The 22267-nt window shown below is 43.6% G+C and overlaps 1 protein-coding gene across 3 annotated transcripts in view; it reads left to right on the top strand.

Moving 5' to 3' along the window:
• BICC1 (BicC family RNA binding protein 1) overlaps positions 1-22267 on the top strand; it is a 260245-nt gene that overhangs the window by 109263 nt on the left and 128715 nt on the right. For all 3 annotated transcript variants that reach the window (XM_077258861.1, XM_077258864.1, XM_077258863.1), the window contains exon 2: positions 9940-9986. In XM_077258861.1, coding sequence (XP_077114976.1) covers positions 9940-9986 — 47 coding nt within the window. The remainder of the gene's footprint in view (positions 1-9939; positions 9987-22267) is intronic.

Below are 22267 nucleotides of genomic sequence, written 5' to 3'. Positions count from 1 at the left end.
TCTTTAAAAAAGGATAAGTTGCTGTATGGGGCCGGGAGAACCTTGAGTTTCTTGTCAACCCCAGAAGGTCATTTTTAACCCCTGTGGGGAAGAAGGACACAATGACGTCGCAGGCAAGATGTGGAGGAAGAGATGGAGGCCTTTGGATTCTGAAGACTTTCTCAATTAAATTTTCCCCTTCTCTTTTGGGTAACAGGTGGGAGATCATTTTAGAAATATACTCTTTTAGTTGTGCAGGATGAATCGCTTCGGGTATGCCCCTTATTTTAATATTGTCTTTTCTTCTGAAGTCCTCATAATTGGCCAGATATTCTTTGAAGAAGGTGATGTCTTTTTGAAGCCCCTCCAGAGAGTCCAAGAATGCGTGCGGATTGCCAGTCCGGGCAGGAAGCGAGGTACGATAGTTTTGGACCGGGGGTTCCATCCTCCTTTGGTCTTGAAGCAGAGTACTGCTGTCCCTGTTTGGGCAAGATTTAGAGTCTCCGACAATAAAATGAGCAAAATCTTTGAAGAGCTGTTTAATAAATGATTCAGAGGCTCTTTCCGTGTTTGGTTGTTGAGAAACGGGAATTTTTGGTTCATAACCCGTATGGTTATTACCCATCTTCAGGATATTTGTTGATGTTAAAAGAGCTCTGCATATGTCTATCATAAAGCTTTCGGATGGATGGTCGTCGGAAGCTGGGATGCTGTCTATTGAAGTAGTCGGAGAATGGATCACGGGTCTCTCGTCCTGAATCTTTTGACTTTTTCTTTTAGGCGCCTGAGTCTTAAGCTCCGTATGGCTCCCTGGAAGGGAATTCTGGGTGGAGGGTGCGTTAGAAACTGTTGAATTGTGAAAGTCACTGTCCTCACCCTCGGAGTAGTCTGTCATTTCTATAAATTCTTCAGATTGGAAATTTCTTGATTCCTCTGATAAGTCAGAGGAGTGATCTGAGTCATAGTTAGCCACCTCCTGTTCCTCTTGGACGCCTGTTATGGTGCTATCTTTATTGAGTGATTCCATAGAAGAAGAGAGATGGGGGGTAAATCCTGCTAACGTTTTTCTGATTCCTCTGTCAAGTGCCCGATCAAAAAGCTCTACCAATGTATTTTGTTGTATTCTGGGCTGTGTGACAAGATCACACACTGAAGTGTCAGAGGATTGGTCGCAATCATTATAATGATTCATGTCTGGTGTGTCCCTGTAGGTCTTGTCCCCCGAATATTTCCTGTAATTTTCAGGCTCCTATTGGGGGATTTAGGGGTGGCACATCTCTCTTGAATTGTATGGGGCTGCTGTATGCAATAGCGGTGTTGGTGCAGTGTATCACTCCCCATGTCATGTATATGCTGGGTAGTAGTACAGTCTTCCTCATTGGCCTCTGGCCTCATGGGCAAACTAAGGGTTTTTTGATGCACTTCATTGTGGCCGTTTGTCTGTGTGACCGGCTTATTACTATTATCCAGAGTCCTGCAGCAGATATGGCCCTCCCCTTCCCCCTGTTGTCTCGTGGTCGGCAGTCTCCGCCATCTTCCCCCTCTCCCTGCACGCTGGGGAAGTTTCACAGCCGGCTCCCGCTTTCCTACCGGCATGTTGGCGGCTGTCGGGTCTGCCCTGCTGCTGAGCTGCGTCTCTCGCCTGCGCCGCCGTGCCCCGATGCTGTGAGTCCTCTGAAGACCGCAGCCCCGGCACGAACTCCGGGGCGCTGATCCTCAGCTGTTGTGGAGCGGGCGCCATCTTACTTCCGGTCCCGGCTAGCGTAGCGGCCGCCTTATCGCACTCTTTATCCCCAGCACTGCTTATTTCTAAACTACTTGACTGACTTCCTGAGTAGCCCTCATCTCTTAAGGCCCTCATACACATTAGACTATAGTGTATGCAGGTGCCAGCCAACTGATGGTAAGGAAGGAAAAATGTTGATTGCGTATGTCAGAGTTCGGATTGCTGATTGCATTGTTTTCATAAAGATGAGCAGCAGGCCAATGTGTCAGCCAGCTGCTTTCTCATAAAGAATAGGTGAACACTCCTGTGCAGGGGCGGACATATCATTGGTGCAACCTGTGCGGCCGCACAGGGGCCCAAGAGGTAAGAGGGCCCATTTCTACCTCAAAAGCAATTGTAATTTTGCATACTTAGGAGCTTTTGGTCTTGAAAGGGCCCATATATTCTTGCACAGGGGCCCTTTTCTGTATGTGTCCGCCAGTGCTCCCGTGTATGGGAGAGTCGGCTGAGATGACTGTAGGATGATGGCCACGCTCCAGACGATGGTTCAGCCATCTAATGTGTATAGCCACTTTACTGTATTGATATCCGGCATTTACTTTTTTTTATATTACGGTAAATGTATATAATTGATAGTATTACAAGTTTCTGGGATAAACTTAAATCTGATGGCAGCTCTTTTATTAGCTTATTTCTTACCTTTTAAACCATTGTTCAAACTATTACAACTCTATGCTATGCACCTCATGTGTATGGAGAAAGGATTTGATTTTCCACGGTTTCAGATGAATAGTTCTAGCATATGTAAATGTGTTTGATCAAAGAGGTAAAATATTTAAAAAATGTTAAATACTTCGTCCACTTTCATTACTCAGACATTAATGGGTGATCCAATCATTCCAGATCCCCCAGAAACCTGTCCACAATCAATGAGTAACTTAAACTTATAAATATTAACTTGTTCAACTATGTGAACAGCAAATGTCCTTTTCCAGCTACTGAGCAGTCTGTGACATGAGGCCTTCGATTAGCATTTTCATCTATACCATAGAACAGCTCCTAGAGCAAGAGGGCAAGATTCGCCTACATGGTAGTCTTCTGCTCATTAAAGATGACCTTGGGTGGTGGACGATGTTATACCTTCATTATCTGTGGCTTTCCATCCCAAACATGGCTTTTTCAGGGAAATCTATACTCTTGGTTGTGCATGCTACAAGTATTGCATGTCTGTTCTGTTTGACAAGGATGATGGTGTAAAAAATGTAGTTTATTTAATAGAAGTGTTTTGAAGTTCTTTTCAGAAACCACCAGTACATGAGATTGTGTGTGTGTGTGTGTGTGTGTGTGTGTGTGTGTGTGTGTGTATATCTTACTAGAGAGAAATGCTGCTTTTGTCACTTTTCAATCATTTCTCCTGCACTGGTCAGTGTCTAAAATCTACCTACAGTTCTGTCTTTGAGGGATCAAACGGACCCGCTGACTATAGAAGTCTATGGAGAGTTGGAAAAACTGGAGGGAGAAAGTGGCAGAACAACTCACATTGTTCTCCAACACACAGGGCAGCATATTTTGAAGTTACCTGAAAGTCCAATTACACTTTCAGATGACATGTCCTCACTTCTAACGTCTGTAAAAAGAAAAAAAAAAAAAAAGAAGTTTTCTAATACCAGAGTAAAATAATTTAGAATTTATAGCGCTCAGGTCTTCAAAAAATTGTGCAGTCAGAGACCTCTCTGCTGCCTGAAAGAAGGCTGAGATCTTGGCCTTAGTTTTCTGGTGTAAACACTTAGACATTGTCGTTGAACATTTTGACCCATTAACACCAGCGTGAAAAGTAATGAATCTGGGCCATAGTGTTCTGTGCCACAAATCATGAATTTGACAAGTTTGGAATCACTCCTCTGTCTCACCCCAGATCAGCCCATTTTTTTTATGGTCGGGGACACCGGCCTGATAATGTCAAATGTTGGAGAATTTTAAAACTTTTCAAAGCTTTTATTCAGTTTTTTGTTGTTAAAAAGGTTTCAATTAAAATCAAGCCTTTTAGAAGTACTGTAGTCTCAAAAATTTATGGAGTTACCCAAAAATGTTAAGTTTTGACATTTTCAAGCCAGCTCAAACTGCTCTGCAAAAGTGCTCAGAGCTACAGTGGGATGAGGGACTGCTATGCTTGTCTGTCAAATTAATGGAAAGTGGCGGCATTTCTTACGGATGAAATGTTACTCCATTCCCTGACTGGAATAACTTTTCTGGCGAGGCGCACACAACTGATAAGATGCAATTCTTGCTTTGGTTCTGCTCATCTTTTTCTTGCATGCACCTCATTGAAACGGTTGTCCAAGCTTGGGTTAAAAGCTGACTGCAGGGTTCTCCAGTATTGCCGATACAAGCTGGTGGTTACGTGACAGCACGTATGTAACTTGCGGTCACATGCCGACTAGATGCGATCATCCTCTCTCAATAGCAGTGCACTGAGAGGAAGAGTATTGTGTGGCTTTCCGGATGTTTGTTTTTGTTCAGTATAGCCATCAGACAATGCAACAATTTTTGCAATACAAAAATGTTTTTTTTTTTTTTCTTGTGTTAACATTTTATTAATTTTCCCAAAAGTTGACTCCCATTTCATAGTCTGTGATGAAATCCACTTCTATACATGCTTTCATTTATAATTAAGAAAGTCCACTCGAGTATCACAAACTTCAATGGTTAACACCTGTTAAAACCAGTGGGTATTTTCATTGGAGTGTTCATCAGTAATTCAATAGTTCATTTAATGAATAAAACTCATGGCAGATATGGTACACTATTCAAGGAATACTTGGACAAAAATTCTAATAAAGCCAAGTAAATTTCTTTTGAAAAAGTAAAAACTTCTTAAGAGCGAAATGGGTGTCAAAGGAATATTTATACCAGAGATTCAGAGAATTGTATACTCAGATCTACCTGTGCACTGAAGAGTTTTTCAAAAGTGTTTTTGGTTCCAAACCTTAGCTCGTTCTCCAATCATATTATCACTATGTTTCTAATGTATTGTTTCGGCTTTGCTGAGACTCGTGTATCCGAGATCGGTGACCCATTCTTAGTCCAAATAACCAGTACGGTGACTAGGTGCTAGTCTGAACCACATCTTTCCATTGAGGTAGGACGTCATTTAAACTTTGGAGAAATGTGACCCTAGTGTTAGTTTGCCAGCTGTCATTCTTTGAACTGCTTTTGGTAGATGCTGACAAATGCATGCTAGAAATGTCCCACAAAATCCCCCGTCTTGAAGATGTTCTATCTCTGCCGTCTAATCGTCAAAATTTCGCCATTGTCTCTTGGAACCTTACACGTGCAAATTTTTACAGCTTCCAACTCAATGAACTGTTCAGGCCCCTGTCTAATGTGGTACTGTCTCTGTATAGTCAGTATTTAATGGGTATTCCCAAGTCTTGACCGTTATTCCTTATCCATCAGATAACTTCTTGATCTCTGGGTGACAAACTGCTTGGTCTCCCAATTCTGAGAACTGGAACTGCAAAGGGCCCTGTGTGAATGGAGCAAAGGTTGATCAAGTGCACTAGCAACTCCATTCGTTCTAGACTGGAGGTTGCTGAGCCCTCTGTTCGGATGGTCTTCCACACTCCTGTTACACTGGATGGGCGGGAACTATATATATATATATATAAATATGTCCTTCTCAAAAAATTTGCATATAGTGTTAAATTTCATTATTTACCATAATGTAATGATTACAATTAAACTTTCATATATTATAGATTCATTATCCACCAACTGAAATTTGTCAGGTCTTTTATTGTTTTAATACTGATGATTTTGGCATACAACTCCTGATAACCCAAAAAACCTGTCTCAATAAATTAGCATATTTCACCCGTCCAATCAAATAAAAGTGTTTTTTAATAACAAACCAAAAAACCAACAAATAATAATGTTCAGTTATGCACTCAATACTTGGTCGGGCATCCTTTGGCAGAAATGACTGCTTCAATGCGGCGTGGCATGGAGGCAATCAGCCTGTGACACTGCTGAGATGTTATGGAGGCCCAGGATGCTTCAATAGCGGCCTTAAGCTCATCCAGAGTGTTGGGTCTTGCGTCTCTCAACTTTCTCTTCACAATATCCCACAGATTCTCTATGGGGTTCAGGTCAGGAGAGTTGGCAGGCCAATTGAGCACAGTAATACCATGGTCAGTAAACCATTTACCAGTGGTTTTGGCACTGTGAGCAGGTGCCAGGTCGTGCTGAAAAATGAAATCTTCATCTCCATAAAGCATTTCAGCCGATGGAAGCATGAAGTGCTCCAAAATCTCCTGATAGCTAGCTGCATTGACCCTGCCCTTGATGAAACACAGTGGACCAACACCAGCAGCTGACATGGCACCCCACACCATCACTGACTGTGGGTACTTGACACTGGACTTCAGGCATTTTGGCATTTCCTTCTCCCCAGTCTTCCTCCAGACTCTGGCACCTTGATTTCCGAATGACATGCAAAATTTGCTTTCATCAGAAAAAAGTACTTGGGACCACTTGGCAACAGTCCAGTGCTGCTTCTCTGTAGCCCAGGTCAGGCGCTTCTGCCGCTGTTTATGGTTCAAAAGTGGCTTTACCTGGGGAATGCGGCACCTGTAGCCCATTTCCTGCACACGCCTGTGCACGGTGGCTCTGGATGTTTCCACACCAGACTCAGTCCACTGCTTCCTCAGCAATCTTCCTCAGGGTCCGGTCACCTCTTCTCGTTGTACAGCGTTTTCTGCCACATTGTTTCCTTCCAACAGACTTACCATTGAGGTGCCTTGATACAGCACTCTGGGAACAGCCTATTTGTTGAGAAATTTCTTTCTGGGTCTTACCCTCTTGCTTGAGGGTGTCAATGATGGCCTTCTTGACATCTGTCAGGTCGCTAGTCTTACCCATGATGAGGGTTTTGAGTAATGAACCAGGCAGGGAGTTTTTAAAAGCCTCAGGTATCTTTTGCATGTGTTTACAGTTAATTAGTTGATTCAGAAGATTAGGGTAATAGGTCGTTTAGAGAACCTTTTCTTGATATGCTAATTTATTGAGACAGGTTTTTTGGGTTATCAGGAGTTGTATGCCAAAATCATCAGTATAAAAACAATAAAAGACCTGACAAATTTCAGTTGGTGGATAATGAATCTATAGTATATGAAAGTTTAATTGTAATCATTACATTATGGTAAATAATGAAATTTAACACTATATGCTAATTTTTTGAGAAGGACCTGTGTGTGTATATATGTTTATGTATGTATATATATATATATATATATATATATATATATATATATATATATATATATATATATATATATGTATATGTATATGTATATATATGTTTATGTATGTATGTGTATATATATATATATATATATATATATATATATATATATATATATATATATATATATATATATATATATATATATATATATATATATATATGTACCGTATTTTCCGGCGTATAAGACGACTGGGCGTATAAGACGACCCCCCAACTTTACCAGTTAAAAAATAAAATCTTCTTAAAAGTCGGGGGTCTTCTTATACACCCTATGTCGTCTTATAGGGCCGGTGAATATGTGCCTTTTGGGGGGGGGGGAGTGATCCTGATGAGGACGAGGGGGCGTCTCACAGGAAAGTGAGTATCCCCCATTACCTTATCATAGCGCTGCAGCGTGGGGTCTCTGTGCTGGGAGCGGCGGCTGCTGTGCTGTGCTGTGCTGTGCTGTGCTGTGCTGTGCTGTGCTGTGCTGTGGCGGCTCCTCTTCTGCAGTGTGGGGCCTCTGGTGCTGTGGGGCGGTGGCGGCGGCGTATCTTCATACAGTCGGGGCTCCTCCGGCATCTCAAAGACTGGAAGCCCCGCCGGCAACTCCATGGGTACAATGCGGTCAGGTGGCCTCCGGGAAAATGGCCGCTGCTCAGATTCAGATCTCGTCCCGAGATCTCGGGAGACGAGATCTGAATCTGAGCAGTGGCCATTTTCCCGGAGGCAGCTCAATAGGTGCGATGCGGTGGCCCGGCCGCTGGGGGCTGCGCATGCTCAGATTCAGATCTCAACGAGATCTGAATCTAAGCAGCGGCCATTTTCCCGGAGGCCAGCGCATTGTACCGATGGAGTTGCCGGCGGGGCTTCCAGGCTGAGATGCCGGAGGAGCCCCGACTGCATGAAGATACGCCGCCGCCGCCACCGCCCCACAGGCCCCACACTGCAGAAGAGGAGCCGCCACAGCACAGCAGCCGCCGCCGCTCCCAGCACAGAGACCCCACGCTGCAGCGCTATGATAAGGTAATGGGGGATACTCACTTTTCTGTGAGACGCCCCCTCGTCGTCATCAGGATCACTCCCCCCCCCACCCACCATATACACCCGGCGTACAAGGCGATTCCCGGCGTACAAGACGACCCCCGACTTTTAAGAAGATTTTCAGGGGTTAAAAAGTCGTCTTGTACGCCGGAAAATACGGTATATATATGTGCGTGTATATATATGTGCGTGTATATATATATATATATATATATGTGTATATATATATGTATGTATATGTATGTATGTATGTATGTATATATATATATTTTCATTCAATTTTTGGGACAACTGTAGTTGCTACATAGGAGTATTGAAATGTTGAGTTTTCGTCGTAGTGCACGCATAGGCCCCTTTCACACGTCAGATTTTTTGCCATCAGTCGCAAACCGTTGAACTTTGATAAAAACGGAACCAGCGACTGATGCCACCGGATCCGTTTTTTTTCTCTTTGACTTGTATTAGCGACGGATGGCCTCACGTTTCATCCGTCGAAAATTGTTTGTCCAGCGGCCGGAAACAACGAACAAAGTAATGTTTTTTTTTGTGTACGTCGAAAAAATGGTCAGCGACAGATCCTTTGCCGTCCGTCCGTTTGCTAGAATAGAAGCCTATGGCGCCGGATCTGTCAAATGACTGATTCCGTTTTTTAACTGAGCATGATCCAATCCAATTAGCCAGCTCTGTTAGTCAGATCTGTCCAAAAAAACGGATCCGATGCATCAGTTTTTCACCATCCGCGACGGATCCGTGGAGCCAACGGATTGTGACTGATGGCAAATAACTGATGTGTGAAAGGGGCCTAAGGGTACCGTCACAGTACCATTTTCATCGCTACGACGGTACGATTCGTGACGTTCTAGCGATATCGTTACGATATCGCAGTGTCTGACACGCAGCAGCGATCAGGGATCCTGCTGAGAATCGTACGTCGTAGCAGATCGTATGGAACTTTCTTTCATCGCTTGATCACCCGCTGACATCGCTGGATCGTTGTGTGTGACAGCGATCCAGCGATGTGTTCGCTTGTAACCAGGGTAAACATCGGGTAACTAAGCGCAGGGCCGCGCTTAGTAACCCGATGTTTACCCTGGTTACCAGCGTAAACGTAAAAAAACAAACAGTACATACTTACATTCCGGTGTCTGTCCTCCGGCGTCTCAGCTTCTCTGCACTGTGAGCGCCTGCCGGCCGGAAAGCGAGCACAGCGGTGACGTCTGACGTCACCGCTCTGCTTTCCGGCTATGGTGCTTACACAGTGGAGAGAAGCAGAACGCCGGGGGACAGACACCGGAATGTAAGTATGTACTGTTTGTTTTTTTTTACGTTTACGCTGGTAACCAGGGTAAACATCGGGTTACTAAGCGCAGCCCTGCGCTTAGTAACCCGATGTTTACCCTGGTTACCCGGGGACTTCGGCATCGCTCCAGCGCCGTGATTGCAAAGTGTGACCGCAGTCTACGACGCTGGAGCGATAATCATACGATCGCTGCGACGTCACGGATCGTGCCGTCGTAGCGATGAAAATGGCACTGTGTGACGGTACCCTTAGTTGTAGGTCTTCTACAACCAGGGCTGTGGAGCCGGTAAGCCAAACCTCCGACTCCTCAATTTCCATGATACAGAGTCCGACTCCACCAAAATGGACTATGACTCCACGACTCGACTGCCCTGCGGTTATAGTGACTTTCATTTATAGGGGTGTCCTTATTTGTACAGAGACTGGGTCATATCTTATTGCCACTTCAGAATGTATGAAAAATGCCGCCCGTTGTGATCTTCAAATCTGATGTACAAAATAATGTACTTGCCTGCTTGTGTTCTATATACAGCTCGTCATCTTATCACTGTACATTTATGATTATTGCTAGATCATGCTTACATGGCTGCTTTCTTTATTTTACAGCAGCTGCAGAAGGAAAAGGCAAAAGTGGTGAAGATTTCTTTCAAAAGGTGAGAGGCTTTAGTGCCTTTTTGTTCCTTCCTCGACATTTCTTTGAGACACTGCCTGCGTTTGTGCTCTTGTTTTGCTATACTGTTTTCATTGCAGTAAATCGCTGTTGTTGAAAATTCATGACCATTTGACTTCCAGCCTCCTGCTGTGCGTTCCCGAAACCTCTCCTTTATTAACATGGGTGCCAGACATAGGCTGTATTATTTCTATGTTCGACTCGGATAACATCGGCTTCCCAAACGGTGCATCTGACTCCTACTTTAACAAGCCAAATAACCTCTGTATATATTTTAAATGAGTCCCTGTCCTACAAAGGATAATGCTTGGCTATAAACATTCCTCACTTTTTTTTTTCTTTTTTTTAAAGCTCTTATTTTGAGATGATTCATAAGCTCTGTACAATATGCTGCAGATGTTTACAACTCATGCATGTGAATGTAATGCTGCACTCAACCACTAGGTGGCCAGGAAGGTAAATCTCGTAAATAAAAGCAAGTTTTTTCTGAAAGTAAACGACACATTGGGATTTTTTTTTTTTATTGTGAGGTTTCTTGAACTGATGCAAGAATACAAGGTGCAGTCTATTGATTTTGACAATGTGTTAACCAGTTACGTAGTCAGAAGAAAAACGGATGTATGTTAAAAAAAAAAAAAAAATAAATCTTTCTGACTAGCCCACATATTAGTTTGCAAAGGTTTAGTCAGTGTTGGTAATTTCAGCTTGTGTGCGCCTCTTGGTTATCTCTTCCAAAAAAGTTTCCATTATTGAACACAACTTATGTAGGAACTAAAAAGATCTCCTCCGTGAGTCGCGCTCCTGTAAACAACCGCAGTTCTCTCCTTTGTGTTTATAATGTGTCCGGTGATTTAATAGAATTGCCTATATTCCAGGTCTGTGGCTTATCAAACGTGTGTAGTTCTGATCTCTATAGGAACGGCCATAAAACAAAAGAAAAATGTTAATCTAATACTCTGCTCATCCAGGTGAAGAAACACAGATTTTCAGCACATTTCCCTATTATTCTATGCTAATCTCTCTAGCGTTATTGCTTATGTAACTTTTTGTCATCTGTCAGATATGGGGAGTAGATGAAATGTGCTCGGCTCTACTATATAAACAGACGAACATTGATTCACGGTGCTGTACTCCAAATGTACAGCCTCGCACAAGAGCGGAGTGATGACCGGTCTGTGCGGCAGGAAACGCTCGGCACATGGGTTCAGATGAAATAACGGCGAAGACTTCTAGTAAAGGGGAACTTCAGTGTACTGACACAGGCGAACGCTGACAGCAGAGGACCCCGGAGCAGGACATCAGCAACTCCCCCATCAATGATGCTCGACATGTGTCTACACTGGCCCATCACTCCCATCATACTGCATGCAATACACACATTGCAATGCGTATAAAGGGTGTGTGTGTGTGGGTCTGTGTGTGTGTGGGTCTGTGTGTGTGTGGGTCTGTGTGTGTGTGGGTCTGTGTGTGTGTGGGTCTGTGTGTGTGTGGGTCTGTGTGTGTGTGGGTCTGTGTGTGTGTGGGTCTGTGTGTGTGTGGGTCTGTGTGTGTGTGGGTCTGTGTGTGTGTGGGTCTGTGTGTGTGTGTGGGTCTGTGTGTGTGTGGGTCTGTGTGTGTGTGGGTCTGTGTGTGTGTGGGTCTGTGTGTGTGTGGGTCTGTGTGTGTGTGGGTCTGTGTGTGTGTGGGTCTGTGTGTGTGTGGGTCTGTGTGTGTGTGGGTCTGTGTGTGTGTGGGTCTGTGTGTGTGTGGGTCTGTGTGTGTGTGGGTCTGTGTGTGTGTGGGTCTGTGTGTGTGTGGGTCTGTGTGTGTGTGGGTCTGTGTGTGTGTGGGTCTGTGTGTGTGTGGGTCTGTGTGTGTGTGGGTCTGTGTGTGTGTGGGTCTGTGTGTGTGTGGGTCTGTGTGTGTGTGGGTCTGTGTGTGTGTGGGTCTGTGTGTGTGTGGGTCTGTGTGTGTGTGGGTCTGTGTGTGTGTGGGTCTGTGTGTGTGTGGGTCTGTGTGTGTGTGGGTCTGTGTGTGTGTGGGTCTGTGTGTGTGTGGGTCTGTGTGTGTGTGGGTCTGTGTGTGTGTGGGTCTGTGTGTGTGTGGGTCTGTGTGTGTGTGGGTCTGTGTGTGTGTGGGTCTGTGTGTGTGTGGGTCTGTGTGTGTGTGGGTCTGTGTGTGTGTGGGTCTGTGTGTGTGTGGGTCTGTGTGTGTGTGGGTCTGTGTGTGTGTGGGTCTGTGTGTGTGTGGGTCTGTGTGTGTGTGGGTCTGTGTGTGTGTGGGTCTGTGTGTGTGTGGGTCTGTGTGGGTCTGTGTGGGTCTGTGTGGGTCTGTGTGGGTCTGTGTGGGTCTGTGTGGGTCTGTGTGGGTCTGTGTGGGTCTGTGTGGGTCTGTGGGTCTGTGGGTCTGTGTGGGTCTGTGTGGGTCTGTGTGGGTCTGTGGGTCTGTGTGGGTCTGTGGGTCTGTGTGGGTCTGTGTGGGTCTGTGTGTGTGTGTGTGGGTCTGTGTGTGTGTGTGTGGGTCTGTGTGTGTGTGTGTGGGTCTGTGTGTGTGTGGGTCTGTGTGTGTGTTTGTTCACACACTTCAAATGAGACCTGGAGCAGTGTGCAAAACAGTGGTCAATAATTCCAGATGAGGTGTAAGAAGCCCGTTGCTGGTTATAGGAAGCAATTGATTGCAGTTAGTTAGGCCTAAGGGTCTGCAACCAAATATTAAGCTGATGGTGCAATTTTTTTCTCGCACATTTTTGGATTTGTGTGTGAAATTATGTCCCATTTGCCTTCCCCCCCCCCCCAATACACACACAGGAAATAAACGTGTAATAAAACATCTAATTATAAAATTGTTCTAGTATAAGTTAAAAGGAGTTCTGTGGATATAATCCGCGCTGAAAAAGATGCAAATCCAGACGTGTTAAAAAATGGAAAATAGTGGTTTAATCTACGCGTTTCAATGTCCAAATGACTTCTTCATCAGGAAATTACCACATACATCAATGATGAAGAAGTAATTTGGGCATTGAAACGCATAGATTGAACCACTATTTTCCATTTTTTAACACGTCTGGACCTGCATTTTTTCAGCGCCGATTATATCCACAGAACTCCTTTTAATTTATCATTGATACGGTCACTAGCTGACCCGTGGATCTGCTGCAGCTGATATCTCTTCGATCTCTACATGTTTTACCAAAGGCCTGTATTAGGTTAGTAGAATCTAAGTGTATGCTTTATATATCCTCTGGATAAGACCCTGTCTGCGCTGATCTCTCCTGCAGTTTTATAGTTGAAATATTTCTACTAGAAAATTATTCAATTTCTGGAACAATTGCAAGGGTGCCAACACTTTCGACCATGGCTGCTGCAATTCAATTGTTTTGCCAGCAACTTCAAGTCCTAACTGTACAGGTTTTGGGTCCAAATTACTGATATTTGAAAGTTGTTAAAAAAAAAAAAATATTCACTAAAATTAAACAAAAACTTCCATATTTTGCTGGCTATACGTTGTACTGGACCATAAAACACAAACCAAATTTTGGGGAGGAAAACGGGGATTTTTTTTTCTTTTTTATAGTCCGATTTTTAATGTAGCTTACAGGGGAAGGGGGTGGCTGCTGCAGGAAACCAATGGTGGCAAGACTGGGGCGATTCTGCGTGCCCCGAGTGGGGAAGAGGGGGTTTCCCAGCAGTGCAAGGATGTGGGCCTTGGGCTTTCAGAAATGTTAGTGTACAGCGGATTCCCCACACTTTGCTTTAGTTTCCCTACAGTGGGCTTCGGGAAAATGGCTGAAATTTTTTATTTCAGTACATTTTATGGTTAAGTGAATGATGTCATTGAAAAGTACAGCTTGTCCTACAAAAATAAACCCTCAAATATCCAACTTATGACTCTTGGAAGAGGGGAGACCAAAGTGCAAAAATGAAAATCGACCACAGCGGGAAGAGGTCAGACAGATTCGAAATGAAAGCTGGTCATGTACCATGGACGGCTGAGCCATTTGTACTTTGTCTCTATTGGACACCAGGCATAGGCAAGTTTTTAAGCTAATGGACACTAAAGACTAAAAGTTCCCGTATATTGAGTATTGCCACGTGACTGAAATTAAGGATTTTGCCAAATGTGACTACCAGCTTTGCACTGATGAGCAGTAAACACCCTGAAACAAGTCTGGTTTAGCTTTTTGGCTTGGTCACCAGTATGTGGCAAGGCTTGATAAAGGATCAAAGTTGACTTTTTATATGGTTGCTACGTTTTACAGAGAATTTTGTTACACTGCAGCCTGTGGATCACTGGAAACCTAAACTGGAAGGGAGAAACTCATGCAGATATAATTTGTTGTCAGATGTTGGCAAACTCTGAAGTAAAATATTTAAAAGCATATTGTTAGTATGGTCTACACGTGGAGCCTAATTTAGACCCCAGTAGTGCCCCTACTCCCGGTCTACATGGACTGATGAATACTGTGTCCTCGTGTAGTTATGCAGGATGCCTGCGGAGATCGATGTGAGGTTACCTTTACATCGGCATAAGTCAATCACTGGTCCCACCTTCCCTATATGTAATATGTATGACTCTGCATTGGTTCCTATGCATTTTCAACTGCGCATATATTTAATGTGATTACTGCCTGCTGCATGTTTTATAGAAGTGGTATGTCTATATACAAAAGGCACAATTGTAGGGTAGAAAATCTGTCCTGATCTAATCAAAATTATAATCCTCATCACAGGCGTAATTTGTAGTAATGGCAAAAGTGTTAATGAAACATAACTTTTAATGGTAGTATATTAAAATGATTGCAATCAGTCTGTAAATATTCTTAAGTTACCTATAGGGAAAACTTGAAGTGAGCAAGTGAAAAACAAATTTGTAGGAAAAAGACATGTGGATAATCCAACACGGACCATGATCTGTCCTGACAGGAGGTCCAGTGTAGGAGAACGTAATAAAATTCTGCGCTGCTGAATCATGTAGTCCAAAGGTATTATTAAAAGTGGTTTGAATAAAGACTTAATAAAGCCTATAATACCTTTGGACTACTTGATTCAGCAGTGCAGAATTTGACCACGTTCTACTACATTGTGTTCTCAACGGCCGGTCCCTTGTGGGTCTGCTGCAGCGAATCTCTCCAATGCTTGTCTTAAGCTATGTCTGGCGAGTGCTTTTACCTTGCATTGACTGCTTAATCTCGGATAAAACCCTATTTTCCTCCCAACAGTTGGGGCAACATGTTAGGGCATGTTAGGTTAGGCTATGGGTTGAACAAGATGGACTTAAATTCTTCCTTCAACCTTAACTATGTTACTATGTTTTTATAGCAAATCACTGACAGAGGTCCGTATCACCAAAGACTAGCCCCAAAATGGCAAGAAGATTAGTGTATTAGTCATGGCTGTGGAGTCGGAGTTAGTTTTGGTTGGAGTCGGTAGAAATGTACCGACTCCGACTCCAGCTTTAAAAAAAATGTATTAATATTTCATAATTGAACTTCCATATGAATTTTATAAATGTTACTCAAATATATGTTCTATCAAACTATGAACAACAGTGATAAGCCGTTCTGCTGGAGATAGACACTTCTTACTACTTGTGTGTCACTGTTCTCCACTGCCCTTATCTAATCTTATACTTGGTTAGCCTCATGCTGCCCCAACCCCCCTACTTACAATGTATGAAACTGAAAGTGAAAATGTTGCAAATTCTTAGTAGTAAAGCTCCTCCTCTAGACTAGATGTTTACTAGGTGTGCGTCTTCCAAGCATCTCACAGCTGCTATTTAGAAGAGGAAGACTGTAAGAAGTATTATCCTTTCAACAAACTTTGTATCAGTTAACTGTGAGTAAATGAGGAATAACAGTATTACTGACCACTATATCAGTTGTACAACCTGGCAATAATTTTGTACAATTGTTTTTAGGAAAAACAATTGACATTCTCAGGTTTTTAATTCTGCATTCACAATCCAAATGACAAAGAAGCCTCACATTAAATCAGCTGTATTTGAACATTTCACCATCACTCAAGATAGAAAACATTGTCTGTCAGTGTATGACAAATGATCCAGACGAAAACAAATGCTGTGAAGCCAAGATCAGTGCATATTCAGGCAAAGATAAAAATGCTCCTACCAGAGCTTCTAATCTAAAGAGACATTTACAGCGCTTTCATCCAGAAGTACTGAAAGCAGTGGATGAGAGAGACTGCATCCAAACCAATGAACCAAGTGCCCAGCTCTTCCAGCCAAACAAAGGAGCAGAGAACTTTGCAGCCATCAGTTGCAAGATATTTTGTCAGTGACAAAGTTACTGTGACAATGACAGTAGATACATTTAAAAAACAGATCATAGAGCTTGTTGTAAAGGATAGTGTGCCTATTTCATTATTTTCACGACCAGCTATTATGTGTCTGAATGGGGAAATGGCCCGCAAGCTTGGTGTTTCTCTGGAGATAGAGAGTGTTAGAAAATTAGTAATCGAAGAAGCTTTTAAACAAAAGGAAGAACTTAAAGGGCCACTGTCACCCCCCCCCCCCCCAGCCGTTATAAACTAAAAGAGCCACCTTGTGCAGCAGTAATGCTGCAGTCTAACAAGGTGGCTCTTTTAGTTTTTGATTCATTTATTACCTCAATAAAGCGTTTTAAAAATTGGCCACACATACCAGATATTGTACCAGGAGGTGGTCCGAATCGTCCTCTATCAATCTTCCAACTGCCGTCACTCTTCTCTTCAGGGCCGATGGTACCCGCCCCCTTCGCGTTTTTGTTTCTTAAATCCGGCGCCTGCGCTGTGCGTGCCTGCCCGGGGCCTGCGCAGTGTTCTTTGTCAGTCACATCTCAGATGCCGGGTGCCTGACTGCGCAGGTGTGGGCAGTGCGGCCGCCCTGTTACTGAATCCCCGCCCCGCACTGTTATTCATTATGCACAGTGCGGGGCTGGCATTCAAGGGCATGCGCACTGCGCTGTTCAGGCGCTCCCCCATCTCGGACGCTCTCTCATCTCTGAAGCTCCCCCGCCTTCCCAGGAACCCCAGCCCCGCACTGTGCATAATGAATAACACAGTGCGGGGCGGGGATTCAGTAACAGGGCGCAGTCAGGCACCCGGCACCTGAGATGTGACTGACAAAGAACACTGCGCAGGCCCCAGGCAGGCACGCACAGCGCAGGCGCCGGATTTAAGAAGCAACAACACGAAGGGGGCGGGTACCATCGGCCCTGAAGAGAGGAGTGACAGCAGTTGGAAGATTGATAGAGGACGATTCGAACCGCCTCCTGGTACAATATCTGGTATGTGTGGCCAATTTTTAAAACCCTTTATTGAGGTAATAAATGAATCAAAAACTAAAAGAGCCACCTTGTTAGACTGCAGCATTACTGCTGCACAAGGTGGCTCTTTTAGTTTATAACGGCTGGGGGGGGTGACAGTGGCCCTTTAAAAAAAAAAAAAAAAAACTCTCAAGGGACGCTTTCTGTTTCTTAAAATGGATGCCTGCACACGTCAGAGTGAACTATTTTGCCATCAATGTCCGATTTGTTTGTGACAAAAATGAAATAGTTACCAAGACATTGGCAGTAAGGGTATGGCTCCACGGTACGGCTTGCCGGCGAGTTCGCCGCAGCGGCGAAGCCGCTCGGCGCAAAGCCCCGCCCCCTTTCTGGGACGCTATGGTGCCGGATGTGTACAGTACACATCCGGGGTCATCGCCCCCCTCGCCATAGGGCCCTGTGATATGCCTTGCGGGGACGCTGCGTCCCCGCAAGGTGTACGGACATGCTGCGTTCTGAAAAGACGCGCAGCATGTCCGGAGTCGCAGGGCCGCCGCGTGCGGGTTTCCACGCATAGTGGAGACGGGATTTCATAAAATACCCTCCACTATGCTGGAACATCTGGACGCTGCTTGTTTGACGCTGCAGCGTCAAACAAGCAGCGTTTACGTACCGTGGAAACATACCCTAAAAGACACCAAAGCTCATCACACCAGTGAGTTTCTCCAGGTCTTGGTGGAAAAGGTTCTGCAAGACTATGAACTTAAAAAAGAGCAAGTTCTTTCTGTCGTAACTGACAATGCTTCAAATATGATAAGTACTATTAAGCTAATGAATGAGAGTAATGATGGTGACCAGCAGCTAGAAGAACATTCTGGGTCCACAGACACAGAAATGTTTGAAATAGAGGAACACCGTATTGTAACTGAGGAGCAAACTGAAGTTGCTTCAGATGAACAGCAACATGATAGTTTAGATGATCTTGTTGCAACTGTGTCAATACGTTCTTTCATTCATCACATGCGCTGTGTTGTGCATACGCTACAGCTGGCTATAAGACAGTCTGCAAGAAGGACATGCTGCTGCACTGATTGGCAAGGTAAGAAAATTGGCTACTGTTGCCAGAACCCCTAAAGTTGACTCAATTTTGAAGAGACGTGCTGGAAAAGGGGCAATTATTGATCAAGCCACACGATGGGGCAGTACGTACTTAATGATTCAGCGCTTGGTTGAACTGAAAACCTTTCTTGTAGACATGGCTAACCCTCAACTGACGCTAAATGAAAGTCATTGGAATCAGGTGACTGAGCTGGAAAAATTGCTAGAGCACCCATTTACAGTGACTAAAAAATTACAAGCAGAGGACTTAACTCCAGGTATTTTCTTAAAGGAGTGGAAGAACCTGATGTTTCGCCTGTCCCAAAGAGGAGGGTTAATTGTAAGTGGCATTGCTACATCAATGAAACGGAGAGAGGAGCTACTATTACAAAATAACATTCTTTTGGCAGCTGTTTATGTAGACCCAATGCATCGGATTCTCCTAGATGATCAACAGCTAACTAAAGGAAAAGAAGCTCTGTTTGTTCTGCAACCCTTTCGTCCTTACTGCTATTTCAGTCAGGAGGAACAAGAAGAATTTGGTCGTCCTGCCACATCTTCACCCTCATCAACTGATGAAGAATTTAATTTCGAAAAATATTTGGATCACAAGGACCGTGCAAAGCGTTCCCGCATAGAAGTCATCCCCATCAAAGAACACAGCCAGTACATTTCAGCAGAATTTTTCATGTGCACTAAAAGAAATTGAGAAATTTGACCATTCATCAAAAATAACAGTGCAACAAGCGATTCCTCTGTATCCTGACATTGTCAGAGATGTTGCCCGAGTGGTTACTGCTTTGTCACCAACCCAAGTTAGTGTAGAGAGGTTGTTCTCTGCTCTCAAAATAATTAGATCAGATTTGAGGGCATCCATGGAGGATCTGACAGAGGCAATACTTTTTCTGAGGACAAATTTATAGATTTCTTAACTACATAACAGTGTTTATTGCATATTTACTTACAAGAGTTTATAAAAGTTTATGCTATATTCTGATTGTATTCTAATAAATATAGTTTTTGCTCTAAGTGGTCTGATTACTTATATGATGGTGAGAAACTGAATAAGCACGATGTTAATATTTTACAACCATAAATTTATTGTTACGAATTGGCCGTCTGAGTCTGAGTCTGAGTCTGAGTCTGAGTCTGAGTCTGAGTCTGAGTCTGAGTCTGAGTCTGAGTCTGAGTCTGAGTCTGAGTCTGAGTCTGAGTCTGAGTCTGAGTCTGAGTCTGAGTCTGAGTCTGAGTCTGAGTCTGAGTCTGAGTCTGAGTCTGAGTCTGAGTCTGAGTCTGAGTCTGAGTCTGAGTCTGAGTCGCAACTGTGGCTTACGGACTCCACAGCCCTGGTATTAGTCACAACCTATGAAACACAAAATTTATCATTAATGTAGAGGATTGGCGTAGTCCTCACATATCTATATGAATTATTGAAATAGTATATCTACCAGAATGTGCTGTGCATAGCAACAGTCCAGTAATTTCTTCTCCTTTGTCTCTGCTGTACTCATGTATATCGTACTGCACTTGACTGCATACGAGTGCAGGCCGATGAATTACATGCACCCATAGACTAGTATTCTGTGATTGTTTTCTAATGCCAAATCAGCACGAGAGAAAAATTTCAGTTCTGTATAACATTGGGCCGAATGCGTTCCTATAAAACATTGCATAGAACTCTGGAGTTATACACCAGTGTGAGCGAGCCCTTGAGGTGGATGTGTTCCCTGATGGAATACTAAAGGGCTGCTGCATGTGACACGCACCAATGTCACCTGCAGGAACTGCTGTGCCCTGGGAAGGCAGGATCCATTGTATTCGGTTTTTGTGGGTTACTGCAGTGCTTAAACTGGGGTCATCCAGTAGAGGACAACCACTTTTAATCCTATCAACTGAGACTTTTCTGCCTTTTTGGTATTTTTGTGACAACCAGGTAGCTACAATTATTTTACAGCTAAATGTGAAGTTGTCACACAAAAAAAAATTGTCATAACCGTTCAATTGGCCACAACCTTAAGACGTGTTTAGTGTAAAACTTACTGCATTAAGTGGAAAAATGATTAGTAAAGTTTCCTTCACGTAATGAGGATTAGCCTATGTCACACACAATGATTGGTGATTCGGCCTCCTGTTGGCCCAGACATCTGGCTGCAGATTGCACACAAACCATTTAAAAACCATAAGTGATTTTATACACATTAATACAGGATCTCAAACTGTTCCATATGTTAAAGTGGCAAATAGATGAATATTTCACGTTTACCACTGAACATTACACATTGTGTTTCTATTTCATGGTTAAGTGCGCAGAATACACTCTCGTTCATGCTTATATTAAGACAAATGTAAGCAAATGCAGTCAAAAGGGGAAAGTGTGGTTGGAACATATTTGCAGACACCATCTTAGAAATGAGTTAGGCTACGTTCACATTTGCGGTCAGCGCCGCAGCGTCGGGCGCCGCAGCGTCGCCGCATGGGTCATGCGCCCCTATATTTAACATGGGGGCGCATGGACATGCGTTGTGCTGCGTTTTGCGCCACATGGCCGCAAGCGTTGGACGCAAGAAACGCTTCAAGTTGCATTTTTTTTGCGTCCAACTTTCGGCCAAAAAGGACGCATGCGGCGCAAAACGCAGCGTTTTAGCGTGCGTTTTGCCGCGTTTTTGTTTGCGTTGTGCGCTGTGGCGCCGACGCTGCGGCGCACAACGCAAATGTGAACGTAGCCTAAGGCTGGTAATTTGTGAAAAGCAGGTAATCTGTAGAATACAATTTTAATGATGTACACGAAAAGTTTCTAATCAATGGATTTTTTTTTTTTGGGGCATTTTTGTAAGACTTTTTCAGTTTAATATAAAATTATAAATACGTACATTATATCACAAGACGCATAGATCTGTGTCTCCCTTAAAACGGCCATTTTGGGGCTTTTTTTTTTTTTCTTATACTCTAATGACATCTGGGATGGGGAAGGTGAAGTGGCATAGGGCATCCAGTTCCATTGGGGTGCATATCTTTGCCTTCCGCCCTCACTTCTGCTGGGTCTTGGAGTGGTGCATTCAGGGCATACTTGTCTGCCTGGTTAATAGAACAGCTCCGGCTCCTTTGAAATCTGTCCGTGCTGCAGGTTCCTATGCAGAGTGCAGCAGTCAAGATGAGTTTGTCAATGGCTGCTGCGTTTTGCACAGGCTGCCACTGAGTGGACTATGTACTCTATGACGAAAATTAACTTTGTTGCTGACTATGCAGAGCACAACAGCCAATGACAAACGCCTCTCGTCTTCTACGCTCTGCATAGTCGATAACACAGGCTGCCCATAGCTTCACACGTCTCCTCTCACTTTTAAATAAAAAAAAAATTAAAAGATAGCAACGTAGACCTATTATTATTTTTTTTTTTTTTGTGGGATGTCTTCTGCATTGCTGTAGAGCAAGCCCAGTCCATTAAGACTCCTTCCAGGATGTTTTTCTTTCACTATTACTCATTATAAAGTAATTCATTTGCAGTATACGATCAAGGTCAAGTTACCTGAATACACACTTCGTGAATTATACTTTACATGCGCAGGGACATTGCAGTGTTTCTCATTTTCACCTCTGGTATTACATTTCATCGGGCATTAAGACCTAAATGGCGTTTTCGTTCTCTGGGCTAAACCATATTATGTTTAAAAGAAGATCTTAGTTTGGAATATATTAGTATAATTTCCAGATCAAGAATTGATTTTGGAATGTGACAGATTTTTCCATGTTCTGTTTATTCATCTTTGTAACAGAAGTAAAGGAAGAATGTTCCATTTACACATGTTGAGGACATTGTAAACTGCCAGTAGACTCCCCTGGGCTAAGAATGCACTTTTTATTCATGTATACTGTACTTCCATACTATAGACCCACGCATTTTTGGTTTCATAGCCTTACCCGTGGCA

This window comes from Ranitomeya variabilis, chromosome 4 (genome assembly GCF_051348905.1).
Source record: "Ranitomeya variabilis isolate aRanVar5 chromosome 4, aRanVar5.hap1, whole genome shotgun sequence".
In the NCBI taxonomy this organism is placed as follows: domain Eukaryota; kingdom Metazoa; phylum Chordata; class Amphibia; order Anura; family Dendrobatidae; genus Ranitomeya; species Ranitomeya variabilis.
The sequence above is the reverse complement of the archived record's forward strand: the minus strand, read 5'-3'. Positions and strand labels throughout refer to the sequence as shown.